Source organism: Dermacentor variabilis, chromosome 3, assembly GCF_050947875.1.
Source record: "Dermacentor variabilis isolate Ectoservices chromosome 3, ASM5094787v1, whole genome shotgun sequence".
Taxonomy (NCBI): Eukaryota; Metazoa; Arthropoda; class Arachnida; order Ixodida; family Ixodidae; genus Dermacentor; species Dermacentor variabilis.
Genome location: NC_134570.1, coordinates 204,908,990 through 204,923,122, shown reverse-complemented (window position 1 = coordinate 204,923,122; position 14,133 = coordinate 204,908,990). Strand labels below are relative to the sequence as shown.

Sequence of the window (14,133 nt, the reverse complement as noted above, 5' to 3'; positions counted from 1 at the left end):
CTTAGTAATCCTTTAGCAGCAATTTTTTAACGCATTCTGAAGTTTTGCGATCGTCAAAGTAGAAAGCAAAAATGGCTGCCTCCCGGAACGGTGCGCGCACTTCGAAAGATCGCAGACCTCATGATTCCGCTGCGTCTGTGGCTGATGTTATGAATGGATCAAGAATCAGCGAGTCTGAGGATGCTGATTTTCATGATGAGACTTTGACTCTGAGAGCGACGACAACGCAAGCAAGCCCGGAAGATTGGCAGCCGCAGCGCGGCACACCCAACTGTAGTGCTTGCAGTTAAATATTTTTAGCGAAATACGTGTTCAATTAAAATTTTTAATTTTTTCAGAGATAGTGCCTATTAGAAGGCAATATACGTATTTTGTACAGCTCATAATTTTTTTACATATTTTTCTTAGCAGATACAAGAATGTCTTTACAAACTTTGTTCAATTTTATCCCACAATTTTGATTCTAGCAATTTATATCTTTTTCATGACATACATCTCGTTAACAATACAGCATGCATGAAAAGTGCATTCATTTTGCTTTTTGTTTATGTATTGCATGAAATATTGAGTGCAGTAGTTCCTTCAGAAAAGAATATCTGGCGTAACCTACAAAAAACTCCTATTTTCCCCATTTTCTTTCTGAAGTGTATGAACAAGGTTCTACTGTATTTGTTTGTTTTTAATACTTAGAATACATAAATCCAACACAAAGTGAATATTGAATAGCATAAGATTCGATCTAATTTTTAAACATACCAAATATTTGCACAAGCCCAATGATAATGCATCTGACTGGTGCACCTGTGTTCTATCGTGTACTCCTCCTTGTCACTTGTATGAGAAGAAAAGGGATTAACCGAGGGGCCCAATTTTTATTAATCATGTCATGAGAAGCCAACAAACAAAGACACCAAGGACAACACAAGGGAAATTACTTGTACTTACTAATTGAATTTGTGTAATTTAAAGCAGTGCAGTGAAGATTCAAAAGCCTTTCACAGCTAAGTTGAATAGATGCAAAACATTATCAATGATTAAACCATGCCATCAATGACATTGTAGCGACCGTCCGTCACTTCGTCATCCTCGCTATGGGGGTCACTGCCCCTTGCTCCGCAAATCTAATTTGCTTCGTCGTGGGAGTCATTGCCTCCTCTTTCGTGGAAGCGAGGCAGCTGCTCGACTGGGGCGCCACCACTTCCACTCAGCAAATCTGCTTTCACTTTTTGAATAAAGGCAGTCGACTCCGTTTTCAACCTGTCAAGATGTGTATTCCTTGCCTCCGCCAAAACGGGCTCCCAACAAGTGGTAAGCCAGGAAATATACGTTTTGTCTCTTTTTTTTTTTCGAACACTAGCCAAGGACCACATTGCTCCTACACTTGCTGACAGAGTCGACGCCCCAATTACGCCTCCTGTCATCGCCGCAGAGCTTCAGCTTCCCAGGTTTTGGCCTAAGAATTCCCGAGTTTGGTTTATATAAGTAGAAGCCTGTTTTCGATTCCGACGCATCACTTCACAGACAGCAAAGTACATGCACACTGTTGCCGCGCTACCCTCTGACATCGCCGATGCCGTAGACGACTTGCTAGCGGGTACACCTTCGGCGACAGCATACGACGACCTGAAATGCACGGTCCTGCAGTGCCTCGAGCCATTGCAACAGAGTAGGCTTCAACAGCTCCTCTCCGAGGAACTCGTCGAACAACGACCGTCACAACTCCTGCACCAATTGCATCAGTTACTGGGTGAGCACTCTGCAAACAAGAGCCAGGTTCTAATTTTGTGCAAGCTGTTCTTGCAACGCCTCCCATAGTGCGCATGCATGGTGCTGGCGGGTTCTGACGAAATGAGTCTCGATCAGTTAACTGTACTCACTGACTGCACATGCGACTGCTCGTCTGCGGCACAGTTACCTATCGCCACTCCGAGAGTCTCAGAGCCAGGAGACCAACTCTCGCACCTTGAGGAAACAGTTCACCATCTTGCCAGTGCACTGAAGAAGCTGACGATGGGTGGCAACACTGGCGATTAACATCGGCGCGACTATTCACCTTCACAGTCTCACAGTGTACCTAGACACTTGCAGCAGCAGTTGAGCCGGTACCATCGTCACTTTCGCAAACAAGCAAGTCGCTGCATACAGCCGTTTGTGGACGAGAAACGCACTGGCCAGTCGCTAACAGAGGCATGTGACATCAGCAAGCCGTCTATTCTTCGTAGTAGACTGCATCACTGGCACCCGCCTCTTCGTCCACACCGGAGCCAAGCTTTCTATCTTTCCCGCCACAGCTACGGATTGCCAATGCGGCAAGTCTGCTCCCCACTCCACACACTGAACAACACTACCATCGCGTCGCATGCACTCCAGTCAATAACGCTAGACATCGGACTCCGGCGTTTGCGCACGTGGGTGTTTGTGATCGCCGACGTCAGCCTTGCCATACTGGGAGCGGACTTCCTCAGCTATTGCAACCTAGACGCGAGTGTCTACGGTCGATTCCTAAAGGATAATGTCACATGGTTCGATGTACTTGGACTGCAGTCTAACCTCGCCTCATTTGGAATCCGTACATTTCGGCCGGTCTCAACGTACAACAAGATACTTGCCGAGTACCCGCAACTCACGAACCCCTGAAATGATGCGCTGCCCGTAAAACACAAGGTGACGCATCAAATCATTACCACCGGCCCACCTGTAACCAAACGGCCACGGAGGCTTGCTGGACGGAGATTGGAAGTCGCCTGTAGTGAGTTCGAACACATGCTTCAGCTGGAAATCGGTATCCACCTCTCCACCTGGTTCCAAAGCAGGACAGTGGTGACTAGCTGAATTGTGGTGATTACCGAGTTTTGAATGCCGTCACTACTCCGGATCAATATCCATTTCCCCACATACATGACTTTGGCACTCGTCTCACTGGAACCAAAATATACAACAAGATCGATTTTATGAGCGCATACCACCAAATTCCTGTTGAACTCTGCGACACACCGAAGACAGCAATCACTGCTCCATTTGGCCTATTTGAGTTTGTCTGTACGCCTTACACTTTGAAGAATGCGGTGCAAACTTTTCAAAAGTTCATGGACGAAGTTACGTGCGGACTCCCATTCATCTTTGTCTACCTTGACGACATTCTCGTTGCAAGTTGCACAGACGAACATCACAAAGAGCACCTTCACCTTCTATCTGAGCGACTGGATGAACACGGCCTGGTCCTAAAGCCCCAGAAATGCATTTTTGGAGTTGAAGCCCCGGATTGATTCGGCCATCGCATTTCACCCCAAGGCATCATGCCACTGGAGTCACGGGTGCAGGCAATCGAGGACTTCCCCTCTCCAACCTCCTTCCGAAAGTTGCACGAGTTTCTGGAACTCAAATTTTCACAGGCGCTTCAAACCATCCTGTGCGCAAGTTAAAAGTGGACACCTTCCACTGGCCCACTGCACGAACACTTCTTCCAGGAAGCCAAAACGTGGTTGGTGACCACAGTGTTGCTGATTCATCCATTGTCCGACGCCCCAACTTTCCTTATGGTAGATGTGTTGAACACGGCAGTGGGTGCAGTACTGCAGTAGCACAATGGCACAGACTGGAGCCCACTGGGCTTCTTTTCAAAGCACCTCAAACCCACAGAAGCTCGCTACAGCACCTTCGGGAGGGAGATGTTGGCCATCTATTGTGCTGTCAAGCATTTTAGCTTTTTTCTTGAAAGCAATAGCTTTTACATTCTGACCGACCCCAAGCGGTTAACTTTCGTTTTCAAGAACAACAGTTCTTCATACTCAGAACGTGAGCTTTAGCAATTTTCCTTTATCTCAAAATTTTCTACAGACATCCGCCATATCTCTGGGACCAAAAATCAGGCAGCTGACGCACCATCGCGGTTTGGCACTGTGGCTGTTGTTCCTGCGGATTTCCAAGCTCTAGCATCCGTGCAGCAAAATGATCCCAAGCTGTGCCAATTGTGGGATGAAGGCTCGTCGCTTCAGCTTGCGGAGGTGCTGCTTCCCTACACAACAACATTGGTCACGTGCGACACATCACAGGCACCTCCTTATACGTTTGTGCCCCATGAATTTCGGCGTCCAATATTCGATTCAGTGAGCAGGCCAAGCCATCCCGGCATCAGAGCGACCCAGAGGCATATCACAGACTGCTTCGCCTGGCCAGGGATCAACAAAAATGTTCGAAGCTGGGCAAGAAGCTGCCAAGCCTGTCAAGCTGTGAAAGGGACCCGGTACACACGTTCAGCGGCACAGCCGTTTTGATCACGTGCAATTAAACTTGGTGGGGCCTCTTCCACACTGGCAAGATTTGAGGTACTTCCCCACGTGTATCGACCGATACTCAAGGTGGCATGAGGCGACGCCTCTACAAGACATCACGGCCGAAACAGTGACGGAAGTATTTGCTGCTACGTGGGTGTCGCGGTACAGTTGCCCTTTGCACATAACTACTGATTGAGGCCAACAATTCCAAAGCAAGCTTTCTTCTGCCCTGGCGAGACAGCTCAGCACGCACCTTCATAACGTTACGGTTTACCACCTGCAGAGCAAGGGCATGGTCGAGCGTCTCCACTGACAACTGAAGGCGTCACTGACGGCCACGCTCTGAAAAAGTTAGGGAAAGACAACCCCTAGTACTACTGGGGCTGCGAACAACAATCAAGGATGTCCTCGGAGTCGGTGCAGCCGAGACGCTTTATGGGTCAGCAATCTGCGTTACAGGCCAGTTTTTCCGCACCCAACAAAGAACTCTGCCAGCGGCCGCACAGCACTTAGAAGGGCTATATTCCTGGCTCGACCAGCTTCGACGTACACCTCCACGTATCGCCCGCGGGCAGCCTGTGTTTAGTTTCCCGATAATGGACGCAGCCATGCACTTCTTTCTGCGATGCGACTCTATCAAGCCACCATTGACTCCTTCCTATGAGGGCCCCTTTCATGTGGTTCCACATCCAGAGTAAACCTCGAAGATTGACATTCGCGGCAAACTATCGGTCTTTCGCTGCTTTTCAGTGCGTAGTGCGAGCCTCGTGTAATGTGTTCTTGTCTTGTTATTCTTGATCAGTTTTTTTCATATGTACTGTCCACTCCTGCCTACGGCCTTCTCTGAAGGCTGGCAGTATTTCTCAAATAAATAAATAAATAAATAAAGAAGAGACAGTGTCGTACGACTGCGTGAAACCAGCCTATCTGAAGCAGTAACTCTTCATTCCTTCTGCCATTCACACCTAAGCCTCCGGCATTCTAGAGGGCGAGCCCTTGTAGCGAATGTCCATCACTACTTTGTCCCCACTTCATGGAAATCCAGCTTATGTCCCCTTGACTTACCATAGGACTCACTGCCCCTTGCTCTTTCTTGGAGTCTGGGTGCCTGCCCGCCGAGGGCGCCACTACTGCTATTCAGCAAATCTACTTTTACTTTTGAATAAAGCCAGTTGACTCACCATTCTCAACCTGTCAAAACATGTATTCCTAACCGCCAAACCGAGCTCCCCCAAACATCAATGAACCACACAGATTATTAAGCACTAGTGATAGTCCTCTCACCTCGAGGATGTGCAGAGGCTGCCATATGGAGGAGCTTGTCAAGGAAGGCCTGGTCAGTGTTGCCTGGATACAGGCACTCGTCGTCCAACAGCTGCAGCAGGCCGCATGACTGACCCTGCTGACCGGCATTGTGCCGTAGGTCAGTTGTCGAGGCACGCAAAGGACCCGACTGGGGTGGGCTGCGGTCTAGAAGGGACACCAATGGAGTCGGTGATGGTACCTCTCCAAACTCCTCAGTCTCCAGGACCACTGCCTCCTGCAAGGTGGCATCCCCACATGACAACAACAATGCAAGGGTTGGAATATTTCACAGCTAACACAAAAAAAGTAGGGGTGTGCAAATACTTGAACATCATCAAATCGCATGGTGAACGTACAAATAATTCCAATTTTTTGATGGAATATATACTATTGGATCTTTTCAATATTCAACATGTTCGGTGTAGAGACCCACGCAGTGCCACATGTTGCATGCACCGCACAGCTCCTCATGCTCCGATTCCACCCAAGCGAGCATTTCACTTCATTTTCGGCGCAGAAGGAGTGCCGAGCACAGTGGACAGGCCAGCCCAGCTGACGCAGTAGCAGATTTGTCACTGCAAGCACTCCCCGACATTGGCCCAATGTGGGGATTGCAAACACAGAGCCTGAATGCTGCTACTCACACAATGGCACCACGTCAGCAGAGGCTGACTCTTCATACAGGTCATCGAGGTCAACAGGACCGATTCAATGATAATGCGACGCCCTGAAAGAGAGAACGGCAACAAAAAGAGCGCATATTTTGTTGAGTGCGAAGATTGGGCAGACTAGCCACAAATAGTGCCGGCACGCAGATCATGTTCAATACACGGCGACAAACTTCGCGCCGCTTCAACAGCCATCGATCACTGAAGCCACAGTACAAAAATATTAGCGGCAAGCATTCTGCGACAGCTTACGGCTTGTTACCACACTGGCCAGCGGCAAATTTTCATCACAACCACACTGCCTCAGCATCAGCCTTAATTGGCACTGCTTCATTGGATGTAGGCGACCATAGTTACGGTTTGGTGCCAAATCGATGCAGATCTAGTATTTGCAGCAGCCACGTGGCACTCAGAAAGCCAACAAATTGCCTCGCAAACAAAAGCGAGAGCAGGCAGATGAACAAGGAGAGGTGCAGGGGCACCAAGCATTGCGCAAGCTTGCTGTGACCCTCCAGATTTCAGATTATGTGACAGGTGGCAAACCACGCCAAACCTCACAACGAAATGGCACAGATGGCCCCTGCCAGCTATTTATCGTTGGAACCGCCTATGGTCGGAACGGTGATAGAGTTGCGTGAAGCGTGGTCCTTTCGGCTGTTGCACAGATTGGCTTTACGATAAACCAACTGCCCTAAAGTTGGTTTAACCCTTCTGTATTTTAAAAACTGTAAAGAAAAGCTTTCAGTGCAATAAATAGAAGATTGTCTCAGAACATAGGTCCGCTATTAAACTAATAACCTCACTGATATAATGTGACTGATTCATTAGTTTCCGAGTAAAAAAAAAAGAAGCACTTGATTTTATTCAAGATCAATTCCACTGACAAAAAAATTTTAACAGACCTTCATTTATGAGAACTGACCTGTAATCAGTGCTGGCTTACCAATTTGGGTGTTCTTTACCATGAATAGACCATACTGTATATCTTCATCTCTAAGTTACCGATGGCTTGCAACATTCTTGTTACACAATGATAGGAGACTCCCGAGCAGCTGCAACACTGTATTTTCTTGCCCAAAATCTGCAAGCATTAAATTTTGTGAAAAATTTCCTGATATTTAATCTTCAATTTGATATTCAGCTTTTCGTTCTTGATTCGATTCAATATTCTATTCAAAATCTGGTATTTTGTATTCGCACACCCATACAAAAAAGATATCAGTTGTATTCAGGAATATGTCGTCTTAAACATTAAAAAAATCAATATTTCAGAAGCCAGAACCAATAAGAACGCTATCCAGTTACAGAAGCAGTCTGTAAGATGGATCTCACAAGACCTTTTATATCCCCAACTTCTGACAGTCTTCTAGAAACGGACAAAGCAATTAAGTGAGGAGTGCCAGGGGGATCCTGCCTGACGCTAGGAGGAGGGAGTGAAGCAGGAATGAGGGTGCTCATGTAGCAGTGCAACGGATGGATCACGTGATGCGAAGTTACAAAACTGGTCGCGCTCTAGGTGGGTACCTATTGCCCCATGGCTGCAACAGAGTGAGCCAGCAGAGAAACGTCCCGCATTGCACCTCAGAATAGCGGTAATGTCGAGCCACATGCCACTTGTGAACAACTGAAACTGCACAATGACGCACAACGGTTTCTGAGCACACAAAACAGTGATGTGCTTCGTGGCACAGACCTTGTACACCTTCTGAAACAGCGAACAGCTCTTTCTGAGGAGAAATGCGCACAGATGATGCACGAAAATCGCAGTACAGTAAAACCTGGTTAAACCGTACCCGCTTAAACAGTACTTTCGTTTTAAAAGTTGCAAAGTCAAATCCCCGACTCAGCGGCCATTGAACATAATGTGTTTTGTATCCATATAAACCGTGCCAGCTTATTACATACGTATCGATTAACACATAGTGTTTCCACTTTTGGATAGTGAATAAATACTGCATGTTTTTTCCCCTTTCATCGCGCTCTCTCCAAGTTCCGTTTTTGACAGGTAAGTGGGCGATGTCATGCTATTTCGGTTAAGCAGTACTACCGTTTAGCACGTACTTTTTCCGAGCTCCGGCCCACTACCGTTTAACGAGGTCTCACTGTACAGTCAAGCTACTACCAAAGAGAGACGTGCTGCCTCCTTGATAACAAGCTGAAGTATCAAATTCCGCCAGTGGATGGCCAGGGTGTGCATGTTCAGCACTTCTTTGCGAGCACATTCGTTGCTGTGTGAAAAGTGTCCTATCACTCAAAAAGGACTGTGGGGCGAAAGGTACCTTCTAAGAGCATGGAATTGCAAGTTGATCATCTTTCTAAGTAAGCTGGTAGCTCTGACCGTCCTACATCATGTGGCAAGTGTCGCATTCTTAGCTCATAAACATGCTCGGCTGATGAATTCATTGTGGTCACTGAAATTTTTGGGGAGAGGCGGAAATGATTCCACATGAGCTGTCGCTGTTTTGGGGCATATTTGTGATTGTTGCATACATCTGATAAGCATTTTTTATTGTGAAATACAATCTGTGCATTGTAACTTGCTGACTTGATTGCAGTTATAGAGAGCCACAATTATTGCTATATACTCAAAACAGTTTCGTCTTTGGTCACTGTATTTTTTACCAACTACGTGGCACCTTACATTAATTCAGTGTGCTAAATGGGGAAATTTCCAACATGTGGATGACATTGGTAAGGCCTACTAAATTTTACAGGGCACAACAAATATCCCTAATATTTATTTGTTCAATAAAGTGCTTCAAATATAGTGCTTTGTACTATCAAATTCAGTTTAAATGCAAACAGCAGTTAAGGTACAGAGTGTCTGGCTTTCTGTACCTGTAATGCGGTGGGAAATGCAGTATGCGCTTGTCGTGTGCTTCAAGCACCATACAGTGGTCTGCACCTAGTGGTGTCACATGACGAAAAGACTTTCGTACTACGAATCAACGGCCAGGACACATTAAGTTCCGTCAACCATGTGAAACCTGCTTTCCTGAAACCTACCACTGCAAACCACATTTCAACATGTACAACTCGATTCCAGGAGCAGCTGAAGCAGTTGCATACTCAAGGACTTTTTTTGCCAGCATCATGCAAACATGTGCAGTGATACAACTTTGTTTTTAGAGGCAGGCCTCCTGTGGTGTTGCCCCAGCACTGGTGAAGACGAAGTTTAGATGGCATGTGGAAAGAGGAATAAAGACTATCTCTGCTTTCTCTGTCTTGTGCACTGCATTGTTTGCACTACAACTTAATGAGCACAGTGACTTCATAAGCCAAGAGGCGTCTACCCTTCACATCCCAAGGTCCAAATAAAGTGTCAACTGGAGGGTCCTTTCAGAATACAGGTGATAATTCGCAGCAAGTAGGCACCTGGTCATATCGCTCCTGCTGATTGAGGAAAGTCCACTGGTGAAAGAGCAGCTGCAGTCGCTCCTGGATGTAGTTGTGGCAGAGCTCTTCCAGGGTGGCTGCTGCACTGCCTCCTGCACTGGTGCCACTCTGGGGCTGGAATCCAGGGCAGTCCAGAACTTGCACTGCAGCTACACTTCGGCCGGAGCCACCAAGTGCACTGCGCACAGGAGTAAGGCGACATGGCTACACGACTACGCGTGATACCATTGCTCTAAAGCATGCTGCCACGTGGCGGCACTTAGGTAGCAGCTTTTGTAGTGAGGATAAGAACATCAGGCAGTGGGAATAGCACATTAATTCAAGGCTGCGAACCTCCGGAAGTAATTTGCTCATAACTCAGATACGTTCCTCACATTTTTGCAAACAACATTCTGTTGAACTCATCCCTATTTTCTTTCTTTTTTTCTTTTTGCGAGGATGAGCTTATCTTTATGCAAAATGATGCAAACTTTACCATTTAGGTTCTAATGATTATCTTAGAACACGTCATTTGTGCAGCCATCAAGGTGAAATATTGTCTCAATAGGAGTTGACATGCTTTCAAAGGGCTTTAGTTACATAATTACCAAAAACTCATGCAGCAGAGGAGTAAGAACTAACCAAATCTGCCATCCTCCTGGCTACTTCAGCAATAAGAATCATCCAAACCTGCCATAACCAAGAATGACGATTTGGGCGAGGTGATAATACGTGGACTGGGTCCAAGTAAGACCGAGATAAATGAAAAAAGAAGAGGCACAGACACACAAAGTTCTACGTAGCGCTACACCTATCTGTCCGCTGTGTCGCTTGTCCTTGTATTTCTTTCCTTGCAATGCCTACCGCTCAACCAGTGACTCTCATCCTATGAAAAACACAAGTGACATCATGAGAGCCACACGACTTCCTTCACACTCTTCAACTAACAGCTAGGAAAGAAGTGAGGACTGAGGTTGCATTCTGGTTGATCACTTTTGAGGCTACAGTAGGCCTCCGTTAATTGAGTTCTGTTAATTAAATCTTTTGGTTTACTTGATCCCGAACAAATGTCCCAGCTGGCACCATGTATTCCTATGGGACCAAAGTTTCATTGTTTTGATCCTGAAATTGGCCTTCGTTGAATAATTCGAACTTGGCTGGTCAGTAAGCACGTGCCTGACCCCAATGGTGATCCTAATCACTCCAACAGTGGCAGGGTCTGTCTTGGTGGCGCTTAAGGTGTGGTGAATGCGTCGAACACACATCAGCTCCCATCGAAAATGCCCATTTTTAGCCTGCCTCAAGAATATTTTAAAGCGTACACGGTAGCTCACAATGGATTATTACAGTATTTACCCGATTGTAATGCATGCCTTTTTGTTTCCCCAAAAAATGTGTGTGAAAATTGCTAGCAAGATGCAATCCAATATGAAACCAAAACAAAAATGTTCACAGTGCTCGCAACAGCTTACTGTAAGAGCCAGCCTAGCCAGCGTCATCGTCATTGCCATACCAAGATAGTGATCATGGATGGTGACTCCTGACAACAAATTCTCACATAACACGACAACAACATAGTCTGATTATAAAAGCACTTTCAAACAATAAGTTATTTAACTTATGTAGTCATGGTCCACTATCCCATTTGGGATCATTGCAGAGTCATTTGATAAATGCAGAATATCAAATGCGCTATGTACGGAGGACGAGATGTGGTTTTTCATAGAGAGTGATTAAGCGCTGCCTGAGAGAGGCAATGATGAATATTAAATAAATACATTTCCAATCTGTCAAGGTAAAGCTGCCTGGTTTCATCTTTTACTTATTGCCAGAATCAGATGCATGGCACATTTTTCCTGCCTAAAAATCGGGTGTGTGTTTGATTTCTACTTTGTTTAGGAAATCTATTGTCATTTCTATCTTACTGCTTTGCTTTGAACCCATAAAAGATGGGCGTGCATTCAATTCAGGGGCATTTTAGAATTGGGGAGAACAGGGGCAAATAGTACTGCCAAATGAATCAGTGATGTGTTTTGCCCTTTTTTCTAACTTGTTTAATTCAACATTCCAGATAATTCAACAAATTTCGCTGGTACCATCAGGGTCAAATAAACAGAAGCCGACTGTGCCACATCCAGCCGTGTGACAACCTGGGCGGAGATTTGCTGGTACCGAAATAAGAAACTGTGCACACCATCATTTTCACATGAGACGGGTGGCTATATACAGCTCTCGATCGAGCCTTTTCTTGTTCACATGGGATTTTGTGGACGCAAAACATATATGATCGCAGTCTGCAGCAGGGAATGGCAGCACGTTTGCTTATCGCCCATTAAAAGCGTGCACTAAGCTTCAGACGGCACCACATGCTGTAAAACAGATAGGCGAAGATGCTTATCGGAATAGGATTGGCGGTGATAGCTGCGAATGCGGCATGTGACGACCCGGCTGATGATTTGCTGGTACCAAAATGAAAAACTGATTGCACGGGGGCGTTTTCACGTGAGACAGGCGGGCAACTATTGCGGTGAAGCTGCCATATATTGACACTATAGTGACACGTGTACTTGTTTATCAGGCGATCACATTTCACCACCTAACAAATGTTATCACACAGCGCAAGATGCGCCTGCATGTATCGGAAGTTTCTGGAACGTTATCGATCATTCCATTCACTGTCTGTCACCGAACCTTGTATAATCTGAATGAACTATGTAATCTGATTGCATGTATGTGCGACGAGAATAGTGTAGAACTTTGTAGAAGACACGATGGTCCCAGCAATTACTCTGAAATATTCGACGACTGATGCATAAAAGCCGACACGCTTGACCCGCTGATCAGATTTTCGACGATCACCAGCTTTGTTCAGCGCTATCGTTGTGCTTTAAGTGGAACTTGCTTTTGAGGGCACAAGTTTGCCCAATAAAGATTTAGTTTCGCCATTTACAGTTTTGCTACTGTGTTTGTTACAGTCACTACCACGTGACATCTGGTGGAGGTGCTGGGAAATGCTTGAGGAGAAGAAAGTCCGCCTGCTCATGCATGGTGTGAAGGAAGAACTTTTCGGCGGAATGATACGAAGCCCACCGAACACCGTCAATGAGTTTCTTCGGGAGGCCACCAGCATCGAGAAGACACTGGAAATGACGAACTGGCAATTCAACCGCTGCACGAACTCAACAAACTATGCCGGAGTTAAACCCTTGCCACCGACGATCTGCGTGAGACTGTCAGAGTGGCCATGCGGGAGGAGCTACACAACCTGTTCCCTTCATCACAGCCTCAAGTAGCTTCGATTGCCGATGTCATACGCGAGGAGCTCCGATGATCACTTGGAGAAACCCCTGAATCGGCGCAGAGTCAACCGCAAGCTATGACATATGCCTATCGTCACATTCCCCCTGTGCACCCGCGGCTGGGCCGAGTGACACCACAGTTCCGTCATCCACCACTGTCGCTGCCAGCAAACAAACCCATTGCCTCGCGCAACATTCCAAGGAGCACAGATGTCTGGCACGCTCCTGGCCACCGCCCACTCTGTTACCACTGCGGAGAAGCGGGTTACGTCTGTGGCTGATGCCCATACCAAGAGGTGGGACTGGGAGGGTTCGCCGTTAACGCCCTGCAACCACAGCTTGGTGAACGACCTCGCAATATTGCCGACTACCTCGCCACCACTCAGTGGAGCCCTCCCCAACCATCCCGTTGCCCGTCACCAGTCCGCTGTCACCGCAGCGCCGACCATACACTGGCCCAGTGCGGGGCCAGTCTGCGAGCCCATATCCAGAAAACTAAAAGCAGCAACCAATGGAGGTGCGGTTGCTGTTCGTCGAACTAACGAAGATCCTCCGCCGCCGACACAGATGCTGAAAATTGTTTCTCGACAATATATCAATGAGACGCCTCAATCCCAACGAAGCCTGGAAGCAAAGAATACGCCGATGAAAGACGACATGCAGGTGCGACATTCCAGCTTCGGATCAAGAAGACACAGCCATGATCCGACGCCAAGACCTAACTGCAATGCAAGACAATGAACCACTGACCTCGACATGCTTCTCGATGGCCACACAGTCACTGGCTAAGTGGACACAGGAGCCGATTACTCCATCATGAGTGGACCCCCTGCCGCCCAGTTGAAGAAAGTTAAGACTGCATGGAAAGGCCCTCAAATTCGTACAGCTGAGGGAGACCTGATAGCACCAACTGGAATCTGCACGGCTAAAATTAGCGTTAATGACCGTACCTACCCTGCCACCTTCATTATCCTTAAAGGGGTGGAGACATGAAAATTTTCATTCATGCGTTCATCAATTCAAGCGTTGCGTACTGCTTCAGGAAGCACGATACACACCGCGGGATTCATATATACCCGATAAATAATTTAATAATAGCATTATTATACCAAGCGATTTCGGTTTCGGTTTCTGAGCTCCGGGTGATGCTATGACGTCATACGAGAGGAACTGCAACACGGCTTGGTTACGTGGGTTACAAAAATAGTGACG

General features: G+C 46.8%; 1 protein-coding gene across 3 annotated transcripts in view; it reads right to left on the bottom strand.

Annotated features, from left to right (window-relative positions):
* The window catches only part of LOC142576602 (unconventional myosin-XVIIIa-like), a 353,054-nt gene that overhangs the window by 190,517 nt on the left and 148,404 nt on the right, over positions 1-14,133 (bottom strand). For all 3 annotated transcript variants that reach the window (XM_075686803.1, XM_075686805.1, XM_075686804.1), the window contains exons 12-13: positions 9,623-9,821; positions 5,559-5,814 (exon numbers count right to left, since the gene is read on the bottom strand). In XM_075686803.1, coding sequence (XP_075542918.1) covers positions 5,559-5,814; positions 9,623-9,821 — 455 coding nt within the window. The remainder of the gene's footprint in view (positions 1-5,558; positions 5,815-9,622; positions 9,822-14,133) is intronic.